Source organism: Aquarana catesbeiana, linkage group LG11 (genome assembly GCF_042186555.1).
Source record: "Aquarana catesbeiana isolate 2022-GZ linkage group LG11, ASM4218655v1, whole genome shotgun sequence".
Taxonomy (NCBI): domain Eukaryota; kingdom Metazoa; phylum Chordata; class Amphibia; order Anura; family Ranidae; genus Aquarana; species Aquarana catesbeiana.
The window spans coordinates 277,243,590-277,271,311 of NC_133334.1; the positions used below are offsets into that span (position 1 = coordinate 277,243,590).

General features: G+C 47.1%; 1 protein-coding gene across 3 annotated transcripts; it reads right to left on the reverse strand.

Annotated features, from left to right (window-relative positions):
- On the reverse strand, window positions 1–27,719 carry MARVELD3 (MARVEL domain containing 3). 3 transcript variants are annotated; one of them, XM_073605890.1, is made up of 4 exons: window positions 27,541–27,718; window positions 19,127–19,721; window positions 17,096–17,202; window positions 1–2,187 (listed from the first exon to the last, which is right to left on the reverse strand). In XM_073605890.1, exons 2-4 carry the CDS (start codon window positions 19,711–19,713, stop codon window positions 1,616–1,618), a joined length of 1,266 nt encoding a protein of 421 aa, XP_073461991.1. In that variant the 5' UTR covers window positions 19,714–19,721; window positions 27,541–27,718; the 3' UTR covers window positions 1–1,615. The 3 variants fall into 3 exon arrangements, with proteins under 3 accessions (XP_073461991.1, XP_073461989.1, XP_073461990.1); XM_073605888.1 differs by lacking the exon at window positions 1–2,187 and adding an exon at window positions 7,315–10,872 and having other exon boundaries at window positions 27,541–27,719; XM_073605889.1 differs by lacking the exons at window positions 1–2,187; window positions 27,541–27,718 and adding exons at window positions 7,315–10,872; window positions 19,882–19,972.
- Between the last annotated feature and the right edge of the window lie 3 nt (window positions 27,720–27,722).

Below are 27,722 nucleotides of genomic sequence, written 5' to 3' on the forward strand. Positions count from 1 at the left end.
TAGCATTATACGCCATTTATTCTCCAATTTTTAAACAATAAGCATGAAATGTTATAAGGACTTTAAGAAATGTTACTTTAAACAGAAAAGTTAATTATTAACCTAAATCTAAGGGATAAAAACAGATAATCAAAAGCAGCTTTACAGTAACTATCAAAAGAGATTCCTCCGGGTCTATACCGCTGTTCTCCACTAGAAGGCGCATGGCACAGGTCCGTGATAAATCCTCCTTAGAAATAGAGAACTCACTTGGGACAACAGTAGCTTGGCTGAAAAGCCAGGCTTTGCTGGCTTGTATGGAGTACATAATCACTGCACTTAGAAACGTGGTAAATATGTATGAGAACAGTCCATCTATTTTTTTTTTTTTAGGAATCAGTCATATGACGGAGGCCATCACATTGTTAGAGGATCTGGGCCTGGGACTCCATTGGCTGCGGTCCATATAGACCATAAGGTGCTCAACCTGTGGCCCTCCAACTGTTGCGGAACTACCAACATTCCTCTGCCTTTGGGGGTCATGCTTGTAATGGTCATCCTTGCAATGCCTCCTGGGACTTCTAGTTCTGCAACAGCTGGAGGGTCACAGGTTGAGCGCCCATGATATAGACCAGGGGTTGGCAACCTAGGGCCCTCCAGCTGTTTGCGGAACTACATTTCCCATGAGGTCATTGCAAGGCTGGCAGCTACAATTACTCCCAGAGGCATGATGGCACTTGTAGTTCTGCAACAGCTGGAGGGCCCCAGGTTGCCTACCCCCTGATATAGACCAAAAGGAAGCCGTGGCCCCAGTCACTGCAGGTAGTGTTGGACCGCTGCTGTACCCCCCCTCCCCCCAACCACAGCCATATGGTTCAGAACACAAATTATAGAATCCAATGGTGTTGATTTACTAAAAGCAAGTAGTAGGCTGTTCATTTAGCAGAAGGGAATTTTCACTTTGCAAGGGAATTTTCACTTAGCTTGGGGTAAAGGAGATGAGGCTCTTCTGAGAAAAATTCTGTTTCCCTGCATGCGATTGGGTGGGGTCATTTTTCACCGCCTTCACCAAGCGAAGTGAAAATTCCCTTGCAAAGTGAAAATGCTCTGCTCCTTTAGTAAATCAACTCCAATGCATACACTGTGCCTTGCATGGGGTCAGTACGGTTTTAGAAAGTGCTGTGTGAAAGGAGCCTTTAATGCTCAAGTCTCTACTTGGATGAGGTGGAGATTGTGATGTCAGTGCCCCTCCTCATCCAATCACAGAATGTATCTATTTAAAAAAATATATATACAAGGCTTTCTATGAATGGTGGAGGTGCCAAGCAAATGACCCCCCTGTATCAGTTTGCAGAAGGAAGATGGAGGGCTCTCATTGCAGAGGGGGCTTCTACAGTGATTTTCAGGATCCCCAGCGGCCTACCGGAGAAGTAGATTGAGCCACACCAGGCCAATGTAATAGAATTCCCGAAGCTTGGTTTACGTTGCCCAGATGTATGAAATGTCAAAGTTATCAAATATGTCCTAGTATTATGTGCCTCAATATTAGAACATAAAAACCATAATAAACATATGTTCAGATCATCTTTGTGGCATAAACCAGTTCGGCAGTTACCATCCTTATCGGCCTAGAAGGTTATTGCTGTAGAGTTTGCCTCTCTCTGTAGGCCCGGATGGCCAACACGGCACTGACACCATATAATATAACCAGCAAGATGGCGAACGTTGCCGCGCCTCCATCAGTGCCCGCCAGATCGCAGTTCATCCAGGTCAGGCCGTTTCTGGCGTACAGTCTCTCTCGCTTCTTGCACACGTCCGTGGCGTTGATCTGGAGGGCGAAGTGTAAAAACACCCCCACCGCAGCAACGTAACCGAGAGAGGCCACCACACTGAAAACAGTCTCGATCACGAGCCACCTGCCAGAGAGGCGGAGCAGATGTTTGGATCCTGCGGCCAGGATGGCAAGTGTCAGAGTCCCCATCAGAAGCGCCACCGTCAGGCCACCGTAGAGCAAGGGGGCCCGCCGCAGCGAGAATTCCTGGTCCAGTTGACGCACCTCCTGGAGCTCCTGGCCCTCAAATGGGTAATAGCCTCCTCCAAAGCCGCCACTTGCCATGCTGGAGCTGAACCCAGAAAGGACGAAATAGGAGGAGATTATGCAAATCAGTACCAGAGCGTTGAGGACCACCTCCAACATCTGCAGAACACCTGAGAGGACAGAAAGAAAAAGGCTAAGAACCCGCTTTCCAAGTCCTGCAGCATGACACATATTAATCTAGGGTGTGCGCAAAACTGCTTGCTGGACGCTCGCTATGAAGAGCCCAAGAAAGTATACAGAAGGAAAAAAATATTAGGTTGGATTTTCAGCTAAATTTGACAACAAAGCATTACCAGAGGCCATACAGCCAAAAATTCACATCCTAACCTACTGTAACCTTTCCAAAGAACCTCACCATGTATTTTTTGAAGACTGGGTCACTTCAGCCAAAGATGGCCAATTGGTTGCTTTGCCTACATACTCAACTTCTTTGGTCATGTGGTCATTGCCAAAGGGGTCCAAAGATGTTGAGTATCTAGCAAAGTAACCAATTGGCCATCTCCGGCTGAAGGTCATACACCTTTTACTCTGTTCTCCCTGTAGTTTGACATTGGTCATGTGGTTTTTCCAAATGGGCCCAATGTCAAACTAGAGGGAGACCAGAGTAAAAGGCTTATGACCTTCAGCCAAAGATGGACAATTGGTTGCTTTGCCTACATACTCAACTTCTTTGGACCCCTTTGGCAAAGACCACATGACCAATGTCAAACTAGAATGAAACCAGAGTAAAATTTTGCCCGTTATCTAAACTTATAGGGCAGCAGGAGAAGTAGGACAGTTTGGACATGAGTTTAGTTAGTCAAGGGTTTCTCAACCGGGGTTCTGCTGCGATCTACACATCAGTCATAGGCTGCAGACGGGGAGAATGCGGACACATGCAGAGCTAGGCAGGGAAGCGGCTGTGCTAGCTGTGACAAGTGGTTTCCCACTGGCCCCTCCTCCCTTCCTGTCCATCCGAGGTGCTTGCATGTGACATCACCTGGGATGGACAAAAAGGGAAGGAGGGGCCGTCAGGAACATCGCGCCACAAGAGGACTGATCACATCCGCGTCCCTGCCATGCTCTGCATATGAAGGAAACCGGTACTGTAATGTGACCTATGTAATGAAAGATTTTCACCAACAAAATTAAGGAGGGAGAGGTGAGAATTTACAAACCCCACAATTCACAAAAGGGAATCTTGTGAGCTAACCTGAGAAACCAGGAGATGACCTGGCTGTTGAGGGCCCCATCAGGACAGTACCAATGAAGAATGTTGGGTTGGTGGCTGGATACTTTACCATTAAAAGAAGAATTACAGGTATCATATGTTTTACACTGGTCCAGCTTGGGACTAATGTAAGTATGTATGTGACATACCTGTGGGATCCTTCTAGAAGCTGGAAAGCGATGTATTAGGCACCGCTACTCCAATGATCTCCACTAAAGTTCGGGTCCTGTGCTTTCTGGGAATGCTTTGCATTTTCTCAATGAAAGCAAAGCATTCTCCGATTTGAAGAGGTGGAGAGTGTGACATCACTGCCCTGCCTCTCCGCCTCATTCAAATCGGAGAACACTTTGCCTTCATTGAGCTTCCCGGGTTCAGCACAGGACCCGGGAAGCTAGTGGAGATCGCTGGAGTAGTGGTATCTACTAGAGTGATTTTCAGCTTGTAGGGCAAGGTTCCTCAACCTCTCATTTCCTTGGAGGAAGCCTTGGCACAAAAAGTTTGAAATCTCAGGGAAAGCCTGGAAATAATGATCTACAGCTTACAGAGAGCTTTAGATATCACAACAATTATTTTTAGAAACAGCATTAAATAATAAAATCAATATTAAATTATATTTAGGAGGTACAGCTGCATATGGGCACAATGAGGTTGCAGATGGGCACAGTGAGGCTGCAGATGGGCACAGTGAGGCTGCAGATGGGCACAGCGAGGCTGCAGATGGGCACAGTGAGGCTGCAGATGGGCACAGTGAGGCTGCAGATGGGCACAGAGAGGCTGCAGATGGGCATTGTTTACCCAGTAGCTGCTGCATTTCCCACCCTAGGCTTATATTGAAGTCAATAAGGTTTCCCAGTTTTTTGTGGTAAAATTAGGTGCCTCTACTTATATTCGGGTCGGCCTATACTCGAGTATATACGGTACTTACTGCTAAACTTGTGCTGGAATTTTTCTGCACAGATGTGCAATTCTGGGTCAAACTTAAGGAGGTTGTAAACCTCTGCAAAAAAACCCCAAAAAAGATCCTGCAAGACAAAAGGCATAATGAGCTAGTATGCATCATATACTAGCTCATTCTGAAATACTTACCTTAGAACGAAGCTGTTGCAGCGGTCCCGGCGCACCGCTGTCACGGCCAACATCTTTCCCAGAGCTTCTTCCGGGATTCCGGCACTGTGATTGACCGGAGGCGCAACGACGTCCCGCACATGCGAGCCGGAGCCGCCATTCACGGCACCAGCTCAGAAGGAACAGCACCCGTGGGCCATTGCTTCAGAGCGCCTGCGCCAGTGATTTCACTGGCTGCTTGCACTGGAAATATCTCCTAAACTGTACAGGTTTAGGAGATATTTTCCCTACCTATAGGTAAGCCTTATTGTAGGCTTACCTAAAAGTAAAAGTCTGCAGAGGAACTTTACTTCCTCTTTAAGATAAGCAGTGTACAGGGGGGGGGGTCACATTATGGTAGCGGTTTCCTTCATATGCAGAGCAACGCAGGGAAGCGGCTGTGAGAAATTCTCTTGTGGCATGCTGTTCCCCACAGGCCCCTCCTTCCTTGTCCATCCCATGTCACAGAACAGCCACTTGGGATGAGGAGGAGGGGCCGGCAGGGAACAGTGTGCCACAACCAGCACTATCACAACCGCTTCCCTGCATCACTCTATATGTGTCAGCAATGGGGATTGTGATGTACCCATCAGCTACCTGAGACTGACAAGTAGATTACACCGGAACTCTGGTTGATGAGCCCTGATCTAGAGGGATCCCACAGATATGGCGCATACATCCTTACATTGGTCAAAGCTGAAGCATAGTAAATATATATAAAAATATCCATACCTGGAATTCAGCTTTAAGACACTGATCAGGGGGGGATCTGGAGTCAGTGATACATACAGGACATTTAGGACCCCAGTCCCCCCTCCCCCCGTTTCCCCTTCCTAGAGCATCCGGCAGAGGGAAGGCTTCCACTACAGATTCCCTTTAATGCCCACCAATCACCACAGCACCCTGGTACACTTTCTTTAGCCCTACGATGAAAGGGGTTAGCAGGTCAAGTTTGCCCCCCTCCCCAAGACCAAATGCTGTCGGTTCAGTTCTTCCCTGCTGGGAAGCTTGCACATCGAAAACGGATCCTGTTAATTTCACTGGGACAACCTTATCAATGAACAGAATTAAATTCGGTCTAGCGAGACTTCTGATGAGTCTAGTACAGCTTTCAAAAGGACAGCGAGAGCAAGGAAATAAAGTGAGAGATTATATTTGCAAATTTGCTTGATTTTCCTACATAAAGAGTCAAAACTAGGTGTTACGCCAATATTCAGGCGGGAAAAAAAATGACATTGCAACTACAGGTGCATCTCAAAAAAAATTTAAATATCAAAAAGTTAATTTATCTTAGTAATTCAATTAAAAAAGTGAAAGACTCATATTTTATAGATTCATTACACACAGAGTGATGTATTTCAAGCATTTCTTTCTTTTAAATGTTGGCGATTATGGCTTACAGCGAGTGACAACCCAAAATTCATGATCTCAGAAAATTTGATTTTTTTTTTTTATTGGTTATGAAATAAAGGATTTTTAATACAGAAATGTTGGCTTACTGAAAAGTATGTCCATGTACAGTATAGTATGTACTCAATACTTGGTCGGGGCTCCTTTTGCATGAATTATTGCAGCGTGGTATGGAGGCGATCAGCCTGTGGCACTGCTGAGGTGTTATGGAAGCCCAGGTTGCTTCGATAGCGGCCTTCAGCTCATCTGCATTGTTGGGTCTGGTGTCTCTCATCCTCCTCTTGACAATACCCCACAGATTCTCTATGGGGTTCAGGTCAGGCGAGTTTGCTGGCCAATCAAGCACAGTGATCCCATGATCATGTGACCAGGTATTGGTACTTTTGGCAGTGTGGGAGGTACCAAGTCCTGCTGGAAAATGAAATTCAGCATCTCCATGAAGGTGGTCAGCAGAGGGAAGCATGAAGTGCTCTAGAATTTCCTGGTAGAGGGCTGCGCTGACTTTGGACCTGATCAAACACAGTGGACCAACACCAGCAGATAACACGGCTCCCCAAATCATCACGGACTGTGGAAAAGTTTGCATTTCATTTAGAAATAAAGGCCCCAGAGTCTGGAGGAAGAGCGGAGAGGCACAGAATCCAAGTTGCATGAAGTCCAGTGTGAAGTTTCCACAGTCAGTGATGATTTGGGGAGCTGTGTCACCTGCTGGTGTTGGTCCTCTGTGTTTTATCAAGTCCAAAGTCAGCTCAGCCCTCTACCAGGAAATTCTAGAGCACTTCATTCTTCCCTCTGCTGACCACCTTCATGGAGATGCTGAATTTCATTTTCCAGCAGGACTTGGTACCTCCCACACTGCCAAAAGTACCAATACCTGGTCACATGATCATGGGATCACTGTGCTTGATTGGCCAGCAAACTCGCCTGACCTAAACCCCATAGAGAATCTGTTGGGGATTGTCAAGAGGAAGATGGGAGACACCAGACCCAACAATGCAGATGAGCTGAAGGACGCTATCAAAGCAACCTGGATTTCCATAACACCTCAGCAGTGCCACAGGCTGATCTCCTCCATGCCACGCCGCATTGATGCCTTAATTCATGCAAAAGGAGCCCCAACCAAGTATTGAGTGTATACTATACTGTACATGGACAGACTTCTCACTAAGACAACATTTCTGTATTAAAAATCCTTTATTTTATTTATTTTTTTGTTGGTCTTATGTTATATTCAAATTTTCTGAGATCCTGAATTTTTTGGGGTTGTCACTCGCTGTAAGCCATAATCATCAAAAGTAAAAGAAAGAAATGCTTGAAATCTATCACTCTGTGTGTAATGATATCGATATCACTTTTTGAGTTGAATTACTGAAATAAATTAACTTTTTGATGATATTCTAAATTTTATGAGATTCACCTGTACATACATATATTCTAATGAATTCTAACCTGTGCTCCTCATTGATGATTAAAGCATTATATACTTTCTATGATGAATAAAGTAGTGAACAAGTTTTCCGTTTTGTATACAACATCTTTATTGCTTTAATACAAATGCTAAAAAAACAGGGCTGTGATCTCCAGCATATCATTTACATTTATTTACAATGGGGCTGGACAAATCTCAGGAACCAAAATATCCAATATTGAGCAATTTGCTGGAAGCAGCTGACTTTTAGACTTTTTTTTTGTTGTTGTTGCGGTCAGTGAAAGCGCGCAGCTCTGTAAAGCACATCAGTAATACTACGAAAGAAAAGGCCAGGGGACATACAAGTTGTGCTTTGTTCCACACAAAAATGTGTTTACAAGTACATTTTTGTCAATGAGATGGGGCGCCGCACTGCAAAGAAACAGCCCAGATGTTGGGAAAATGAAAGCGACTTTAGCCTGACTCCCCCACCCAGGCCACACCTACTGACGCATTTCACCTCACACAGGTTGGAGCGAAGCTCAAAGGGTGTGGTCTGGGATGAGTCAGGCTAAAAACTACTTTCATTTCCCAACACCCGATCTGTTGCCTTGGAGTGCGGCATCCCATCTTCTTCTTCCTCCCAGTGTGTGCACTGAGCTCAAAGGGTTTCTCTTCGCATCGGCACCCTGTACTGATGTGAGTCACCAAAGCATTGTGGGAAGATTGCTTGGAGGGGAGCCCCCATTGTACTGGGAGCACTACACTGGCCATCATTGTAATAAGTGTTCTTCAACCGGACCCCCATTGTACCAGAGGCACTAGACTGGCCACTATCGTAATAAGCATTGTTCCCACTGGCCACCATTGTACCGGGGGGCACTACACTGGCCAACATCGTAATGAGCATTGTTCCCACTGACCCCCCCCCCCTTGTATGGGGGGGCACTACACCGGCCACCATTGTAATGGGCTTTCTTCAAACTGTACTGGGGGCAATACACTGGCCACCATTGTAATGAGCTTACTTTAAACTGACCCCCATTGTACTGGGGGCACTACACTAGACACCATTGTAATGGGCTTTCTTCAAACTGACCCCCCCATTGTAACGGGGGCACTACAATGGCCACCATTGTAGTCAGCTTTCTTCAAACTGACCCCCCATTGTACCGGGGGCATTACACTGGCCACCATTGTAGTGAGCTTTCTTCAAATTGACCCCAACTGTACTGGGGGCACTACACTGGCCACCATTGTAATGGGCTTTCTTCAAATTGACCCCCACTGTACTGGGGGCACTACACTGGCCACCATTGTAATGAGCTTTCTTCAAATTGACCCCCTAAGTACCGGGGCACTACACTGGTCACCATTGTAATGAGCATTGTTCCCCTTTCCCCCCCCCCATTGTACCAGGGGCACTACACTGTCCAAATGAGCATTGTTCCCACTGACCCCCATTGTACCGGGGGGGGGGGGGGGGACTACTACACTGGCCACTATTGTAATGAGCTTTCTTCCCACTGACCGCAAGTTACTGGGTGGGGGCACAATACTGCCCACCATATTAAAAAGAATACTCTTCACGCTGACCTCCATTGTACCAGGGGCACTACACTGGCCACCACTGTAATAGGCATTCTTCAAATTGACCCCCATTGTATTGGGGGCACTACACTGGCCACATTGTAATGAGCTTTCTTTAAACTGACCCCCCATTGTACTGGGGGCACTACACTGGCCACCACTGTAATGAGCACTCTTCTATTTGACCCCCATGGTACCAGGGGCACTACACTGGCCACTATTGTAATAAGCATTCTTCCCACTGACTCCCATTGTACCGGGGGGCACTACACTGGCAACCATTGTAATGAGCATTCTTTAAATTGACCCCCATTGTACCGGGGGGCACTATACTAGCCACCATTGTAATGAGCATTCCTCCCACTGACCCCCATTGTACTGGGGGCACTACACTGGCCACCATTGTAATGGGCTTTCTTCAAACTGACCCCCCATTGTAACAGGGTGCACTACACTGGCCACCATTGTAGTGAGCTTCCTTCAAATTGACTGGTCACCATTGTAATGAGCATTGTTCCTCCCCCCCATTGTACCAGGGGCACTACACTGTCCAAATGAGCATTGTTCCCACTGACCCCCATTGTGCCGGGGGGGGGGGGGAGACTACACTGGCCACTATTGTAATGAGCTTTCTTCCCACTGACCCCAAGTTATGGGGTGGGGGGCACTATACTGCCCACCATATTAAAAAGAGTACTCTTCACGCTGACCTACATTGTACCAGGGGCACTACACTGGCCACCACTGTAATGAGCATTCTTCTATTTGACCCTCATGGTACCAGGGGCACTACACTGGCCACTTTGTAATAAGCATTCTTCCCACTGACTCCCATTGTACCGGGGGGGCACTACACTGGCAACCATTGCAATGAGCATTCTTTAAATTGACCCCCATTGTACCGGGGGGCACTACACTAGCCACCATTGTAATGAGCATTCCTCCCACTGACCCCCATTGTACTGGGGGCACTACACTGACTACCACTGTAATGAGCATTCTTCCCACTGACCACCAGTTTATAGGGCTTTTACTCACTGGCCATCATTGTGGTGTGGCCAAGGTTCCATGAGCTTGTAGAGATCATAATTTTTAGGAGTTCCCCCGAGGCCTGAACATTTCAAAGGTTTCTCCAGAGTACAACATTTCCAGTTCTTGGAGGATGTCATGGGAAAGTTAGATGCATCGGGACGTGAGATGATGCAGTAGAAAGGTGGAGAGAAAAAGAGATGTGACTTGGTTTTTCTCTCTAGTCTTCTAACTACAAATTAACTTCTCATAACCTCATTCCAACACCTAACTCTACTATGACCTAACCTCCAAGGAGCGGACATGATTATTCAACTATAAAAGTTACGGGTGTGATATAAGCCTGATCAATGACTCTTAGGTTGGCCCAGCTGCCTCCTAAGTTCCATGTAGATTTGTCCAGCCCTAATTTACAGCATGCAGATTATTTCGGCTAAAACTCAAGTGTGTTGACTGGCTTCTTTTTCATCCGGCGGACAGTCCGGAAGCCCTTAATGGCGAGGACAGCACTCATGGAGAAGACAATGATGGCCATGCAAGCGAAGAGAGCAGCACCAATGTCACCAGCATGGAAACCACAGGTGAAGCCTTTGTACCCTTTACTGCTATAGAGAGCCTCACGGTCTTTGCACACTTGGGAATTATAAGCTTCCTGTAGATGTTGGAAGTAGAAATAAAGAGCGGGGATGTAGCCTATAGCAATGGCGATATTCACGACACATTCTACCAAGAGCCATACCGGCCACCGCCAAGGAACCCGCAGCACCCCAAGCAGGACAAGTAAGCAGCAGAAGGCCATGAGGGCTCCCCCAAAGGCCATGGAAGCTCTGACAGAAGGCAGCTTCAAGTTGTAAAACTCAACGTCCAACACCTGGGCCTTCTCTCCGTCTGCACCGCTAAAGCCATTATAAGCCCCCCCAAACTGGTAATAGTAGATTCCTCCCAGGCTACTTATGCCGGTGTACCCCCCCGTGGAGTTGTAGGATATGGCGCAGCAGATCAGGATGAGCATGTTCAGGAGAACCTCCACAAGCTGACAGCATGCTGGAAAGAGTAAGAAGGGAGGACAGCGTTTAGATCAGTGTCAAATTAAGGGTTGTAAAGAGAACCTGTCACTTTGAAGTAGAAGAAAAGCCTGCTAGGTGGGGTGGTGGAAATGAAGGTTTGTAGCTAAAAATTTTTCCCCTGTTATTAAAAGGGTTTTTACCATTGAAAAGATCCCATTCTTCTTAAAGTTAATAATAGTAATGCAAAGACTTTAGAATAAAAGCACTTTTCAAAATAAAAATTCAATTAGAATAACATGAATAAACACCTAGTGATCTCACCTGTGGCTCCCTATTCCTCCAAAAGGGGTGACAACACTGCAGAGTTGTCTTAGCAGCCACACAGGGTTGAATCATCACACTGAGGGTTATCCACATTGTCACCACTGACAACCCCTCCCCCTCACTTCCAAATCAGAGCTGGCCATACATTATATTACCAAAAGTATTGGGACACCTGCCTTTACACGCACATGAACTTTAATGGCATCCCAGTCTTAGTCCGTAGGGTTCAATATTGAGTTGGCTCCGCCCTTTGCAGCTATAACAGCTTCAACTCTTCTAGGAAGGCCGTCCACAAGGTTTAGGAGTGTGTCTATGGGAATGTTTGACCATTCTTCCAGAAGAGCATTTGTGAGGTCAGGCACTGATGTTGTACGAGAAGGCCTGGCTCGCAGTCTCCACTCTAATTCATTCCAAAGGTGCTCTATGGGGTTGAGGTGCAGGCCAGTCAAGTTCCTCCACCCCAAACTCGCTCTACCATGTCTTTATGGACCTTGCTTTGTGCACTGGTCCAAACCATTTGGTGGAGGGGGGGGGGGGGATTATGGTGTGGGGTTGTTTTTCAGGGGTTGGGCTTGGCCCCTTAGTTCCAGTGAAGGGAACTCTTAAGGTGTCAGCATACCAAGACAGTTTGGACAATTTTATGCTCTTAACTTTGTGGGAAATGTTTTGGGATGGCCCCTTCCTGTTCCAACCAGTGCACAAACCAAGGTCCATAAAGACATGGATGAGCGAGTTTGGGGTGGAAGAACTTGACTGGCTTGCACCTCAACCCCATAGAACACCTTTGGAATGAATTAGAGCAGAGACTGCGAGCCAGGCCTTCTCATCCAACATCAGTGCCTCACCTCACAAATGCTCTTCTAGAAGAATGGTCAAACATTCCCATAGACACACTTCTAAACCTTGTGGACGGCCTTCCCAGAAGAGTTGAAGCTGTTATAGCTGCAAAGGGCAGGCCAACTCAATATTAAACCCTACGGACAAAGACTGGGATGTCATTTAAGTTCATGTGCGTGTAAAGGCAGGCGTCCCAATACTTTTGGTAATATAGTATAATCCAATAGGGCAACCTAGATCTGGAGGAAATGAAGTGAGGTGCCCCCTTGGATCTCACCTCTGACACGGTAAAGACCTCAATGACCTCTGTGATTACATCAGTTTGGCCTGAGAGGGTCTTTAAGTTTCTACCCTTCATGTATACACGTTACCCAAGGCTGTTTTAGGAGGTTGGGTTAAGGAGATCAGCCACGTGTGAAGCAGCAGGGAAATGATGGAACCAGACAGAAATCTGGTGGAAAGTGGACACGAATGACGAGTCTCCCAACCAAGTTTCTATTTGTAGCTCCACCAAGATCTTCAGAACACCTTCAACCATCACCCCCAATTCTCCCACCACCTAACCTCCTAGCAAACAGGACGGGAATTTAAACTCCAGAATTCACAAATTATCTTCTTAAGCCTTCCCAACAAAAAGACCCAAAAAAGTGTCCTCTCTCCTCCTCTGCAGCATTTTTTTCACTGCAAAGTGACAGGTCCTCTTTAAAGGTAATTCTACCAATGAGATGATGGACTTTTATTATAACATCTTCCAACCATTGAAATACATTTTTTTTTATTTTAACATATTGTAAAATCAGAGCAAAGCTTGTAAAATGTGAAGAAGGGCTTTAGGTCTAAACTCACAATGGGGTATCTGTCAGACATACCGGAGAACCCCACTTATTGTACAGCTGTGCAGGTGAAGCCAGAAAAGGTGCGCCATCCAATATCTACCAACATTACTACAAGTGCCATCTGCCACCCCATCACTGGGACGTCTTCCTACTGACCCCAATGATGGGGCACTATTCCTCCCACTGATACCAATGATGGGGCACTATTCCTCCCACTGACACCAATGATGGGGCACCATTTCTCCTACTGACACCAATGATGGGGGAATTCCTCCCACTGACACCAATGATAGGGCACTATTTCTCCTACTGACACCAATGATGGGGCACTATTTCTCCTACTGACACCAATGATGGGGCACTATTTCTCCTACTGACACCAATGATGGGGCACTATTCCTCCCACTGACACCAATGATGGGGCACTATTCCTCCCACTGACACCAATGATGGGGCACTATTTCTCCTACTGACACCAATGATGGGGCACTATTTCTCCCACTGACACCAATGATGGGGCACTATTTCTCCTACTGACACCAATGATGGGGCACTATTTCTCCTACTGACACCAATGATGGGGCACTATTCCTCCCACTGACACCAATGATGGGGCACTATTCCTCCCACTGACACCAATGATGGGGCACTATTCCTCCCACTGACACCAATGATGGGGCACTATTCCTCCCACTGATACCAATGATGGGGCACTATTTCTCCTACTGACACCAATGATGGGGCACTATTCCCCCCACTGATACAAATGATGGGGCACTATTTTTCCCACTGATACCAATCATGGGGCACTATTTCTCCTACTGACACCAATGATGGGGCACTATTCCCCCCCACTAATACCAATGATGGGGCACTATTTTTCCCACTGACACCAATGATGGGGCACTATTCCCCCCCACTAATACCAATGATGGGGCACTATTTTTCCCACTGATACCAATGATGGGGCACTATTTTTCCCACTGACACCAATGATGGAGCACTATCCCCCCCCACTGATACCAATGATGGGGCATTATTTCTCCTACTGACACCAATGATGGGGCACTATTCCTCCCACTGACACCAATGATGGGGCACAGCTTTGCAGGTGAAGCCAGAACAAGTGTGCCATCCAATGTCTGCCAACACCATTACAAGTTCCACCTGCCACCCTGGCAGAGGGACTCAGCACAGCACTGGTAGCATTGCATTGATGTCACTATAATGGCAATCTGTCCGCACTTCCTCCAGCCCCATAACAGAAGGTCCGTACAGAGCGGGGGCTGGGGGAAACATTGCCTGTGCACTGCGCCTCACTGGTCCCCCCGGTGCCCTGCACCCCACTGGTCCCCCCCGGTGCCCTGCACCCCACTGGTCCCCCCCGGTGCCCTGCACCCCACTGGTCCCCCCCGGTGCCCTGCACCCCACTGGTCCCCCCCGGTGCCCTGCACCCCACTGGTCCCCCCCGATGCCCTGCACCCCACTGGTCCCCCCCGATGCCCCGCACCCCACTGGTCCCCGGTGCAATGCTCTGCAGATTTCTATGCAAGTACATAATCAATGCACAATGATCAGAAGGTCAATGTTGCTGCATTTACTCCTCTCTATAGAAAAGGTGGGCTGTACCTGTGAAGTGCGCCCCTTGCTTCTCTACACTTTGCAAGGCACAGGGTCACTTTAATGCAAAAAAAAAAAAAAAAAAAAAAAAAAAAAAACAACAACCCTGCAATGTGAGTGGGCGATAAAAACACAAATCTTTTCCTCCTTATAGTAAACATGAAATGTTTTTTTGCAAATAAAAATACCGGAGAGGCTGCACTGACTCTCCTCACTTTATGGCTCAGGGTGCAAAGTTCCCGACTGTCTACAGATCCAGAGTGCAGAATCCTCGGAGTGTGGAGCTCCGCCCCTCTGTAGAGTGACCAATGGGATCATCACACACAGAATGGACGCTGGCACCCTAGAAAAGTGAATGATGGCAAATAAGGTGAACCTGTGCCCACTCCGAATACCCGATCATGTGCTGCCATACGATTGGTTGGTTAAAGTAAACACAACTTCATCGTATTTACTACACTGAGAGAACATTCAATGTGAAAAGTGAGGAGGAAATGTCTTTACCCCTTATGTAAAAGTGTCTCCAAACTGTGCCCTTAGCTTGCATCAGGCCCTTGGAGAACTATGGAGAACCCCAACTGACGCCAATGATGGGGCACTATTCCTCCTACTGACACCAATGATGGGGCACTATTCCCCCAACTGACGCCAATGATGGGGCACTATTCCCCCAACTGACGCCAATGATGGGGCACTATTCCCCCAACTGACGCCAATGATCGGGCACTATTCCTCCCACTGACACCAATCATGGGGCACTATTCCTCCCACTGACACCAATCATGGGGCACTATTCCTCCCACTGACACCAATCATGGGGCACTATTCCTCCCACTGACACCAATCATGGGGCACTATTCCTCCCACTGACATCAATCATGGGGCACTATTCCTCCCACTGACACCAATCATGGGGCACTATTCCTCCCACTGACACCAATCATGGGGCACTATTCCTCCCACTGACACCAATCATGGGGCACTATTCCTCCCACTGACACCAATGATGGGACACTATTCCTCCCACTGATACCAATGATGGGGCACTATTCCTCCCACTGATACCAATGATGGGGCACTATTCCTCCCACTGACACCAATGATGGGACACTATTCCTTCCACTGACACCAATGATGGGGCACTATTCCTCCCACTGATACCAATCATGAGGCACTATTCCTCAAACGGATACAAACGATGGGGCAAAAATTTTATTTTTTTTACTCCCACTGACAACGAAGTTTGAGAAATTGTTCACTCCCACTGATGCTGGGGCATTTTCTGCACAATCTGACCCCCGCCACCCCCCAAATTCTTAAAGAACAATCGCATTCTCTCCCCTGACAGGCCTGGAGCCATTGGATGACTGAAGCGACGCATTTCATTTCTTTATTTTTTTTTATTGCTTTTTAGTGTAAATATGAGATCTGATGTCTTTTTGACCCCCCAGATCTCATATTTAAGAGGACCTGTCATGCTTTTTTTCTATTACAAGGGATGTTTTACATTCCTTGTAATAGGAATAAAAGTGACCCAAAAATGTTTAATTTTTTTTTTTTTTAAAAAGGACAGTGTCAAAATAAAAAATAAAAAAGTTAAATAAATAAGAAAAAAACTAAACTAAAATTTTAAGCGCCCCGTCCTGCCGTGCAGAAGTGTATGTATACGTAAGTCGCACCCGCATTTAAGAAAACGATGTTCAAACCACACATGTGAGGTATCGCCATGATCCTTAAAGCGAGAGCAGTAATTCTAGCGCTAGACCTCCTCTGTAGCTCAAAACTGGTAACCTGTAGAAAATGTTAAACGTTGCTTATGGAGATTTTTAAGGGTCAAAATTTGTCGCCATTCAACGAGCGGGCGCGATTTTGAAGCGTGACATGTTGGGTATCAATTTACTCGACACAACATTATCTTTCGCAATATAAAAAAAAAAAATAAAAAATTGGGCTAACTTTACTGTGGTCTCATTTTTTAAAAGGCAAAAAAAGTGTATTTTTTCGCAAAAAAAAATCTGCACTAGTAAGACCGCTGCAAAAATACGGTGTTACATAGAGTATTGGAACGACCGCCATTTAATTCTCCAGGGTGTCTGGAAAAAAAAAAAAAAATACAATGTTTGGGGGTTCTAAGTAATTTTCTAGCAAAAAAAAAAAATTATTTTAACTTGTAAACAACAAGTGTCAAAAAGAGGCTCGGTCCTTAAAGTGGTTAAAGGGACCCTGTCACCAGGCCATTTATTTTTATTTTTTTTTTATTGCATCTTAGTGTAAATACGAGATCAAACAAAAATCTCCCCATAAGGTTATATGTGAATTTCTTTATGCGTTTTACCTGGAAGACCTAAAAAAAAAAAGCCCCGAGACTACTGCTGGCCGCCATCTTGGATGTGATGTCAACAGCCCCGATCTGGTCACTCAAGTGACGCTTTATAGAAGGTGAATATTTATCTCACCTGGTAGCTACATAAAAAAGGTAATATAGGGGGGTGAGGGGGAAGGGAAGAGGAGCTAGGCCCAGCATAGACCACAACACCCCCCCAAAAGTGGAGAGGGCTATGACCTGCAGGGAGGGAGTAGGGCTGTGCCAGCACTGCATTCTTTCCTGATCACAGGACAATGGAAGGGAGTCGCTCTCCTTACCTCGTCCCGTACACAGGTATTTGCACTTGTGGCAGTCCAGGATTCCACCCCCCGACTCCTCATAATATTCCAGCTCATGCATCTCCGCTCCATTGGGAGGAAACGATCTACGGGGGGGGGCGAAAAAACAAAAAGGAACGTTAATCGTACAATTGACTTTGTACATGTTCTAGTCTGGATGGCACCATCTCTGTACATAGATTTACCTAAACTGGACCAGTGTCTACCTAACCCATCCATCCAATGTACAGCCAATCAGAAAAGCCCTAGCACAGTGATGGTGAACCTCGGCACCCCCAGATGTTTTGGAACTACATTTCCCATGATGCTCCACTACACTGCAGAGTGCATGAGAATCACGGGAAATGTAGTTCCAAAACATCTGGGGTTCACCATCACTGCACTAGCACTGCATAGCTGCAACGTACAGGAGATTGTGAAATCTGATTGTAAGGCGTGTGGCCTTAAGCCGGCCATACAGGTGTAGAAATCCGAATGAACATTTGTACTAAATTTCCAATCAGCACATTCCATGACACAGCGAACGTCCTTTGAACGTGGCTAAGGGGTGGGCGGGGCTTTAGAGCGGTAATAAAGAATATGTAAACCCAGCATGTCATGTTCCTGATATGCGTCTGCTGTACCCTGTACTGGAATGAGGAAGTCTCCTGTTCTCTTTGTATTGCTTCCTTTGTGTGAAATCCCCGGTGTTCCTGCCAGTCCCCCCTGCTTTCCTGACCACGCTAGACATGAGAGCACAATGCGGTCAGTTCTCTAGCTGTGCTGGGATCTCAGCCTGCTCTCCTCCAATGAAGAGTTCTGTCCCGACAGCCTTTCCCCCTGCACAGCCTATCACTGGGAAGATCGGTGTGCTGCTGTTTCTCCTCCCCCAGCTCTCTGAGCTCCTTAAAGAGGGAATGTGATCACTTTTTAAAATAAATTTAAAAAAAGGGGGGGGGGGGCATTTATATTGTCTTTTTTTATATCTGTACAGAAATGTTTTGCCTTTCATTTCTATTTTGAACTGAAGGAGATGTATAGCCAGGAGCGGGGGGAGGGGGGCTAAACAGTGAAAGGGAAACAACAGTGTGTTTTTCAGAGTGTACTTTAAAGGCACCGGTCCATCCAGTTCAACCTGTGTAGGGGTGTGTGTTTATGTCAATAGTAAATCCTATATCCCCTGTATGTTGTGATCGTTAAAGCGGAGTTCCACCCAAAAGTGGAACTTTGGCTTTAAGGCCTCCTCCTCCGGCTCCCGTTTGTGAAATAGAGCTTTTGGGGAGAAGGGGGGGGGGGAGGAGAAGGGGGGGGGGGGGGGAGAAGGGGGGGCGGGGGGGTGCAGGTACCAGATTTTGACAGGTACCTGCTCCCAATTCCGTTCCGGTCTCCTACTAGCCCATTATGTTGCACTTACCTGCAAATGAAGCCCGCGCTGTCCCCTGTGCAGGCCGCGTCCATCTTCTCCCCTCTTCCTTCCGGGGCCGGCTTTGTGACTGGCTGGAGCCGAGTGACGTCACTCCCGCGTATGCGCGCGGGAGCCGTCAGTCACGTCAAATGCTGGGGAAGAAACGGCACGGTGGTCCGTTTCTTCACAGCGCATGCGCCAATGACGACATCGGCGCACTACAAGTGAAGGATCGCCTAAACGGCGCACGTTTGGGAGATATTTACACTATCTATAGGTAAGCCTCATTCTAGGCTTACCTATAGATAAAAAGTAAGGCAAAAGGGTTTACAGCCACTTTAATAAACAAAAATATGATGTGGAACTCCGCTTTAAGATGCCCATCGAATAGTTTTTTGAAATGATCGACTCTCCCTGTTGATACCACTGCTTGTGGAAGAGAATTCCACATCCTTACCGCTCTGACAGTAAAGAACCCTCTACGCAGCTTTAGGTTGAGAATGTGCTAAGAATGTGCCCTGAGAAAAAGAAAACGAATGCAGGCACTGCATCCAAGGACTGTACTGTATTACATTTTAGTTTTTGGGTTTAGATACGTTGACGACGTACAAGGGTCATGCACTCACCTCTCTGATGGGACTTTGCTGTCCATTGGATAACTCCGTCGGTCTGGACTGTCTGCGTACCGCACATGCGGTCTCTCCCTCTCCTCATATCGGTTTTGGCTTCTCTCCTTGTGATAGTCTTCTCTTCCATGGTGCTGGTTGTAGCTCTTCTCCGACTGGTAATCTCTTCCATGGTGCTGGTTGTAGCTCTTCTCCGACTGGTAATCTCTTCCATGGTGCTGGTTGTAGCTCTTCTCCGACTGATAGTCCTCTCTGTCCTTATATCGGCTTTTCTCGGGGTGACTGCGGCTGTGCCCTCTGTCCTCCCTGTCTCGTCCCCGGTCTCTCTGCCCCCTCTCCTCGCGGTGTTGCTCCTTCTTCTGGTACTGATCGCGCCCTACGTCTTCTCTGGGTCTACGCGCTCCCCGGTCCTCGCCGTCCTGGCGTCTGTCTCTGTTCTGACTCCGCTCCTCCCGGTTTCTGCCGTGTCCATCGTGATGTTCGGACTCCCTGTTTTGTGCACCCGTCCGGCCACTCCTCTGGTCATGCCTGGGTTTCCTGGAGGGGCGACCCTCCCCATCGCTTGGATAGGGCCCAGAATCCACCATGGTCGGACCTGTAAAAAAAAAAAGAAATAACAGTTGTGAGGAAGGAGAAAAATGACAGTTGGCTCACCCTTCACTGCAGTGGATATAATGTTCACTGCAATCGATACATTGTAATCTGCCCTGCAATTGATACAGTTGTATGGGAATCTGCGTTTCCCAGAGACGCACCCGGCTTGTTTCTGCTCTGAAAGAAAGTTGTTTCGTTTAGGCAGATTCCTAAAAAAAAAAAAAAAAAAAAAAAAAAAACCACACACACACACACACACACACACACACACACACACACACACACACACACACACACCCCGAGCCGAGCCCAGCGGGTGATCCCTGTTCACAATACATGGAGGAGGAACACTCCCCACTCCACAGCATGGACTTTCCTATCTAGAAGCAAAATAATTGGAATTGGGTTGGTAAGCCGACAAGAATGCTGGAAGGAGGAAACAGAAGAGAGACGGCAGAAAAAAGACCAAGTGGTCCATCAAGTCTGCTCCCTGTGTTATTTATTTTTGTACTTTTTTATATATATTTATATTACATTTATATATACTTATTACATAAATACACGTTATACATTATATATACACTGCTCAAAAAATGAAAGGAACACTTTAAAAACACATCAGATCTCATTAGGAAACAATCTCATTCTGGATATCAATACCAATATGGACTGGGGGTAATGTGTTAGGATCTATACTGGTATGGCCTGGGGGTAATGTGTTAGGATCTATACTGGTATGGCCTGGGGGTAATGCGTTAGGATCTATACTGGTATGGACTGGGTAATGTGTTAGGATCTATACTGGTATGGACTGGGGGTAATGCGTTAGGATCTATACTGGTATGGCCTAGGGGTAATGCGTTAGGATCTATACTGGTATGGACTGGGGGTAATGCGTTAGGATCTATACTGGTATGGACTGGGTAATGAGTTAATCTATACTGGTATGGACTGGGGGTAATGCGTTAGGATCTATACTGGTATGGACTGGGGGTAATGCGTTAGGATCTATACTGGTATGGACTGGGGGTAATGCGTTAGGATCTATACTGGTATGGACTGGGGGTAATGCGTTAGGATCTATACTGGTATGGACTGGGGGTAATGCGTTAGGATCTATACTGGTATGGACTGGGTAATGTGTTAGGGTCTATACTGGTATGGACTGGGTAATGTGTTAGGAAGGAAAGGATGCCACATCGTTTGATGGAAATTAGAATTATCACCCTACAGAGGGCTGAATTCAAAGACACCCCGAAAATCAAAGTGAAGAAATGATGGAGCAGGCGAGTCCATTTTGCTGACATGTCATTACAGCAACTCAGAATGGTCCTCAGTATTTTGTACGGCTCCCACCTGCTTGTATGCATGTCTGACAACGTCGGGGAATGCTCCTAATGAGACCACGGATGGTGTCCTGGGGTAATTCCTCCCAGATCTGGACCAGGACATCACTGAGCTCCTGAACAGACTGAGGTGCAACCTGGTGGCGTTGGATGGACCGACACATAATGTCCCCGAGGTGTCCTATTGGATTTAGGTCAGGCGGATGGTATCAATTCCTTCATCCTCCAGGAACTGGCTGCATACTCTCGCCACATGAGGCCGGGCATTGATTGTCGTGCACCAGGAGGAACCCAGGACCCACTGCACCAGTGTAGGGTCTGACAATGGGTCCAAGCATGTCATCTCGATACCCAATAGCAGTCAGGGTGCCATTGTCTAGCCTGTAGAGGTCTGTGTGTCCCTCCATGGATATGCCTCCCCAGACCATCACTGACCCACAACCAAACCAGTCATGCTGAACGATGTTACAGGCAGCATAACATTCTCCACGGCTTCTCCAGACTCTTTCACATGCGCTCAGAGTGAACCTGCTCTGATCTGTGAAAAGCACAGGGCGCCAGTGGTGGACCTTCCAATTCTGGTGTTCAATGGTAAATGCCAATCGAGCTCCACGGTGCCGGGCAGTGAGCACAGGGCCCACTAGAGGATGTCGGGCCCTCAGACCACCCTCATGAAGTCTGTTTCTGATTTTTCGGTCAGAGACATTCACACCAGTGGCCTGCTGGAGGTAATTTTGTAGGGCTCTGGCAGTGCTCATCCTGTTCCTCCTTGCACAAAGAAGCAGATACCGGTCCTGCTGATAGGTTAAGAACCTTCTATGGCCCTGTCCAGCTCTCCTACAGTAACTGCCCGTCCCCTGAAATCTCTTCCATGCTCTTGAGACTGTGCTGGGAGACACAGCAAACCTTCTGGCATTGGCATGTATTGATGTGCCATCCTGGAGGAGATGAACTACCTGTGCAACCTCTATAGGGTCCAGGTATCGCCTCATGCTACCAGCAGTGACACCAACCTCTATAGGGTCCAGGTATCGCCTCATGCTACCAGCAGTGACACCAACCTCTATAGGGTCCAGGTATCGCCTCATGCTACCAGTAGTAACACCAACATCTATAGGGTCCAGGTATCACCTCATACTACCAGTAGTGACACCAACCTCTATAGGGTCCAGGTATCACCTCATACTACCAGTAGTAACACCAACCTCTATAGGGTCCAGGTATCGCCTCATACTACCAGTAGTAACACCAACCTCTATAGGGTCCAGGTATCACCTCATACTACCAGTAGTGACACCAACCTCTATAGGGTCCAGGTATCACCTCATACTACCAGTAGTGACACCAACCTCTATAGGGTCCAGGTATCACCTCATACTACCAGTAGTGACACCAACCTCTATAGGGTCCAGGTATCACCTCATACTACCAGCACTGACACCAACCTCTATAGGGTCCAGGTATCACCTCATACTACCAGCAGTGACACCAACCTCTATAGGGTCCAGGTATCACCTCATGCTACCAGCAGTGACACTGACCCAAGCCAAAACTAATTAAAAACAGTCAGAAAAGAGTATGGAAAAAAATGTCAGTGGCTTCAACCTGTAAAACCATTCCTCTTTTGAAGGTCATCTCATTGTTGCCCATCTAGTGAACCTGTTGTTAATTTTATTAACCACAAAGAAGCTGAAACTAATTAAGAACCCCCCTCTGCTACTTACCTGACCAGATCAATATCCCAGGAGTTTACTCGACTTGATGCTATACTCTGTATTAAAAAGTATTCCTTTAATTTTTTTGAGGGGGAGGGAGGGGGAGGGGAGAGGGGGAGGGAGGGAGAGGAGGAGAGAGAAGAGAGAAGAGAGAAGAGAGAAGAGAGAAGAGAGAAGAGAGAAGAGAGAAGAGAGAAGAGAGAAGAGAGAAGAGAGAAGAGAGAAGAGAGAAGAGAGAAGAGAGAAGAGAGAAGAGAGAAGAGAGAAGAGAGGAGAAGAGAGAAGAGAGAAGAAGAGAGAAGAGAGAAGAGAGAAGAGAGATGCATTGATACCGATATCAGAGCCTATACTGAGTATTTTCCCGAGTACTTGTGAAAATGCTCCCAATAACGAAACTGATACTTTGCATCAATACAAAAATAAGTGGGCGCAAATTGCACTGCAAAAAATAGCATGTGATTTCCACCACCGCTCTCCTGTGTGTTAATCCAGTAAGGGAAGAGAAGCGCCACGTGGTGCAGCATTAGGCAGTTTATTAAAATGTTATAACAACTCACAAAGTAAATATGTAGTCAAATCCAGTGTCCCCGTCCCGCCGATGATAGCAAACCACGGCCATTGGGAGGTGCTCAAAGGGCTGGAGGAGATGTCTCCGCCCCTAAGCCCTGTTAGCACCTCCCAGTGGCCGTGGTTTGCTATCATTGGTGGGACGGGGACACTGGATTTGACTACATATTTACTTTGTGAGTTGTTATAACATTTTAATAAACTGCCCATTGCTGCACTAGATGGCCCTTCACATTCTTTACCATATAGATGTTTGTACATTATGATGTCAGGATTATGAGTTTTTTTTTTTTTTTATTCTATCTTCTTAGAACAAAAATCCCCCTGAAGAAGACCACGACTATATGGGTCGAAACGCGTTGGGAGCATCAATATGGATGGCAGATTTATAATGGAACGATTTGTTCCTCTGTATGATTTTTGCCATGTATGATGGAATATCTTCTTTTAAGCTTGTAACCAGAGCTCATGTTTTAAACCAATTCATAAATTAGAATTCTACTTTGGCATAATAAAAAGATTTTAATCAAATCAAAAAATTTTTAACAAATTACTTTGCTGCTAAGAAACCCCCCAGGGGGGGGGGATCGTCCCATATTATATTAACATTTTAATAAACTGCCTACTGCTGCACCACATGGCGCTTCGTTCTCTTTACTGGGTTCACACACAGGAGTGGTGGGGGAAATCGCATGCGACTCTTTGCAGTGCGATTTACACCTATTTATTCTATATGGATGCAAATCGCACCACAAAGTATCAGTACTCGGTATCGCGATTACTTGACTGAAAGTATCGTTACTCGCCGATAAAAAAAAAAGAAATGGTATTGGTGCAACCCTAATAAATTATGCATAGATGCATTTAGGCATCTAGATGTGGTGAAGACAACTTGCTGAAGTTAAAACCGAGCATCAGAACGGGGATTGAAGTGACTTTGAACGTGGCATGGTTGTTGATGCCAGACGGGCCGGTCTGAGTATTTCTGGGATTTTCACACACAAACATCTCTCGGTTTACAGAGAATGGTGGGAAAAAGAGAAAATATCCAGTGAGCGGCAGTTGTGGGGAGGAAAATGCCTTGTAGATATCAGAGGAGAATGGGCAGACTGGTTCCAGTTGATAGAAAGACAACAGTAACTCAAATAACCCCTCGTTACACCCAAGGTATGCCGAATAACATCTGTGAACCTACAACACATCCAACCTTGAAGCAGATGGGCTACAGCAGCAGAAGACCACACCGGGTGCCACTCCTGTCAGCTAAGAACAGGAAACCTGAGGCTGCAATTGGCACAGGATCACCAAAATTGGACAATAGAAGATTGGAAAAATGTTGCCTGGTCTGATGAGTCTGGATTTCAGCTGCAACATTTAGGTGGTGGGGTAAAAATTTGGCGCATGGATCCATCCTGCCTGGTATCACCGGTTCAGGCTGGTGGTGGGGGTGTAATGGTGTGGGGGATGGGGTATCACCGGTTCAGGCTGGTGGTGGGGGTGTAATGGTGTGGGGGAGGGGATATCACCGGGTCAGGCTGGTGGTGGGGGGTGTAATGGTGTGGGGGATGGGGTATCACCGGTTCAGGCTGGTGGTGGGGGTGTAATGGTGTGGGGGATGGGGTATCACCGGTTCAGGCTGGTGGTGGAGGTGTATTGGTGTGGGGGATGGGATATCACCGGTTCAGGCTGGTGGTGGGGGTGTAATGGTGTGGGGGATGGGATATCACCGGTTCAGGCTGGTGGTGGGGGTGTAATGGTGTGGGGGATGGGGTATCACCGGTTCAGGCTGGTGGTGGGGGTGTAATGGTGTGGGGGATGGGATATCACCGGTTCAGGCTGGTGGTGGAGGTGTAATGGTGTGGGGGATGGGATATCACCGGTTCAGGCTGGTGGTGGGGGTGTAATGATGTGGGGGATGGGATATCACCGGTTCAGGCTGGTGGTGGGGGTGTAATGGTGTGGGTGATGGGATATCACCGGTTCAGGCTGGTGGTGGGGGTGTAATGGTGTGGGGGATGGGGTATCACCGGTTCAGGCTGGTGGTGGGGGTGTAATGGTGTGGGGGATGGGATATCACCGGTTCAGACTGGTGGTGGGGGTGTAATGGTGTGGGGGATGGGGTATCACCGGTTCAGGCTGGTGGTGGGGGTGTAATGGTGTGGGGGATGGGATATCACCGGTTCAGGCTGCAGAAGGATCTCTAGGAGGTCAGCATCAGGTGTAGAGGTGAGAAAAGGGGTGCGGGGCCAATGGGGGTTCAGAAGACTGTCTAGGAATGCGGCAGCAGGTGTAGGGGCAAGGAGAGGGGTGCAGGGGGCTCTCTAGAAGGTTGGCAGGGGGTGAAGGGGGAGCAGATGGCTCTATGTAAGGGTAGCATCAGGTGAAGGGGGAAGAGAAGAGGTGTGGGGTCACTAAGGGGAGAAGCAAGCTTTGTTTTTGTTTTTTCTTCTTTTTTTTCTTTTTTGTTTTTTATAAAATAGAATAAAATTGGTGTAAATTAGGAAAATACAGCGTTCTGGTCACTACATGGCGATGAGGAGCTCAGTCATTCATCCTTCTGATACTCTGCATCATCTAGTGGTCATAATGTGCTATTGCCCCTATTATACAGTATACTGGATGAAGAACATTCAACCTGCAGAGAATATAGACAGAGAACATTCGATGACGGATGGTTGGATGATCAGCGATGGAAAGGTTTCGGATCTGGCAGGATGTGGAAGTTTGGATTTCTTTCTGCAGCCCTGTATACAGCCCGGTATATAGGTGGGGGGGTCTTTATATTGGGGTTATATAGATGGGGGTATATATATGTTATATATAGATAGAGAGAGATTATATAGGGTGGGGTAATGGGGTAAAGCACTACGTAAACTGTTGGCACTATATAAATCATGTATGATAATAATGTAGATGGGGGTATATAGGGTGGGGTAATATAGATGGGGGTATATAGGGTGGGGTAATATAGATGGGGGGTATATAGGGTGGGGTAATATAGATGGGGGGTATATAGGGTGGGGTAATATAGATGGAGGGTATATAGGGTGGGGTAATATAGATGGAGGGTATATAGGGTGGGGTAATATAGATGGAGGGTATATAGGGTGGGGTAATATAGATGGGGGTACATAGGGTGGGGTAATATAGATGGGGGGTACATAGGGTGGGGTAATATAGATGGAGGGTATATAGGGTGGGGTAATATAGATGGGGGGTATATAGGGTGGGGTAATATAGATGGAGGGTATATAGGGTGGGGTAATATAGATGGAGGGTATATAGGGTGGGGTAATATAGATGGAGGGTATATAGGGTGGGGTAATATAGATGGAGGGTATATAGGGTGGGGTAATATAGATGGAGGGTATATAGGGTGGGGTAATATAGATGGAGGGTATATAGGGTGGGGTAATATAGATGGAGGGTATATAGGGTGGGGTAATATAGATGGAGGGTATATAGGGTGGGGTAATATAGATGGAGGGTATATAGGGTGGGGTAATATAGATGGAGGGTATATAGGGTGGGGTAATATAGATGGAGGGTATATAGGGTGGGGTAATATAGATGGGGGGTATATAGGGTGGGGTAATATAGATGGGGGGTATATAGGGTGGGGTAATATAGATGGGGGGTATATAGGGTGGGGTAAAGCGCTGCGTAAACTGCTGGCACTAAATAAATCCCGTATAATAATAATAATAATATAGATGGGGGGTATATAGGGTGGGGTAAAGCGCTGCGTAAACTGTTGGCACTATATAAATCCCGTATAATAATATAGATGGGGGGGTATATAGGTGGGGGGGGGATTTATAGTTTGGGGGTATATAGGTGGGGTAGGAAATATAGGTGGGGGTGTATATAGTAGGGGGTATATATAGGTGGGGGTATATAGTAGGGGGTATATATAGGTGGGGGTGGCGGAGGTCATGCCCGTCCAGTAATACCGGTCATACCTGTTGCTTGTATAGAAGACGCTCAGGTAGATCACACCCTGTTGCTCACAGCAACCAATCAGAATGCTTCTCTCCCTTTTTAGCTCTGCACAGGTGAATTAAGAGCTGAAATCTGATTGGCTGCTGTGAACAACCCCCATAATGTCACCTCTCAGTACACTGTGTCTGTATGGAGGGATTCCTCCTGTCCCATCACAGGGGTCTGATCCCCTTATCTCCCCCCCGCTCACCTCTTATCTCCTCCGCCGCTCAGCAAACATCCCGGAACCGAAACTCCTCTACCTGGGGAGGGGGGGGGCGCGCCCCCGACGCCTCTACACACCTGAGCGCGCTCCCGACGTCGAAACTCTCACTCCGGCGCGCGCGCGCCCCCCCTCGGAGTTCTCCGAGAACTTGTGCGAACTTCGAGGCG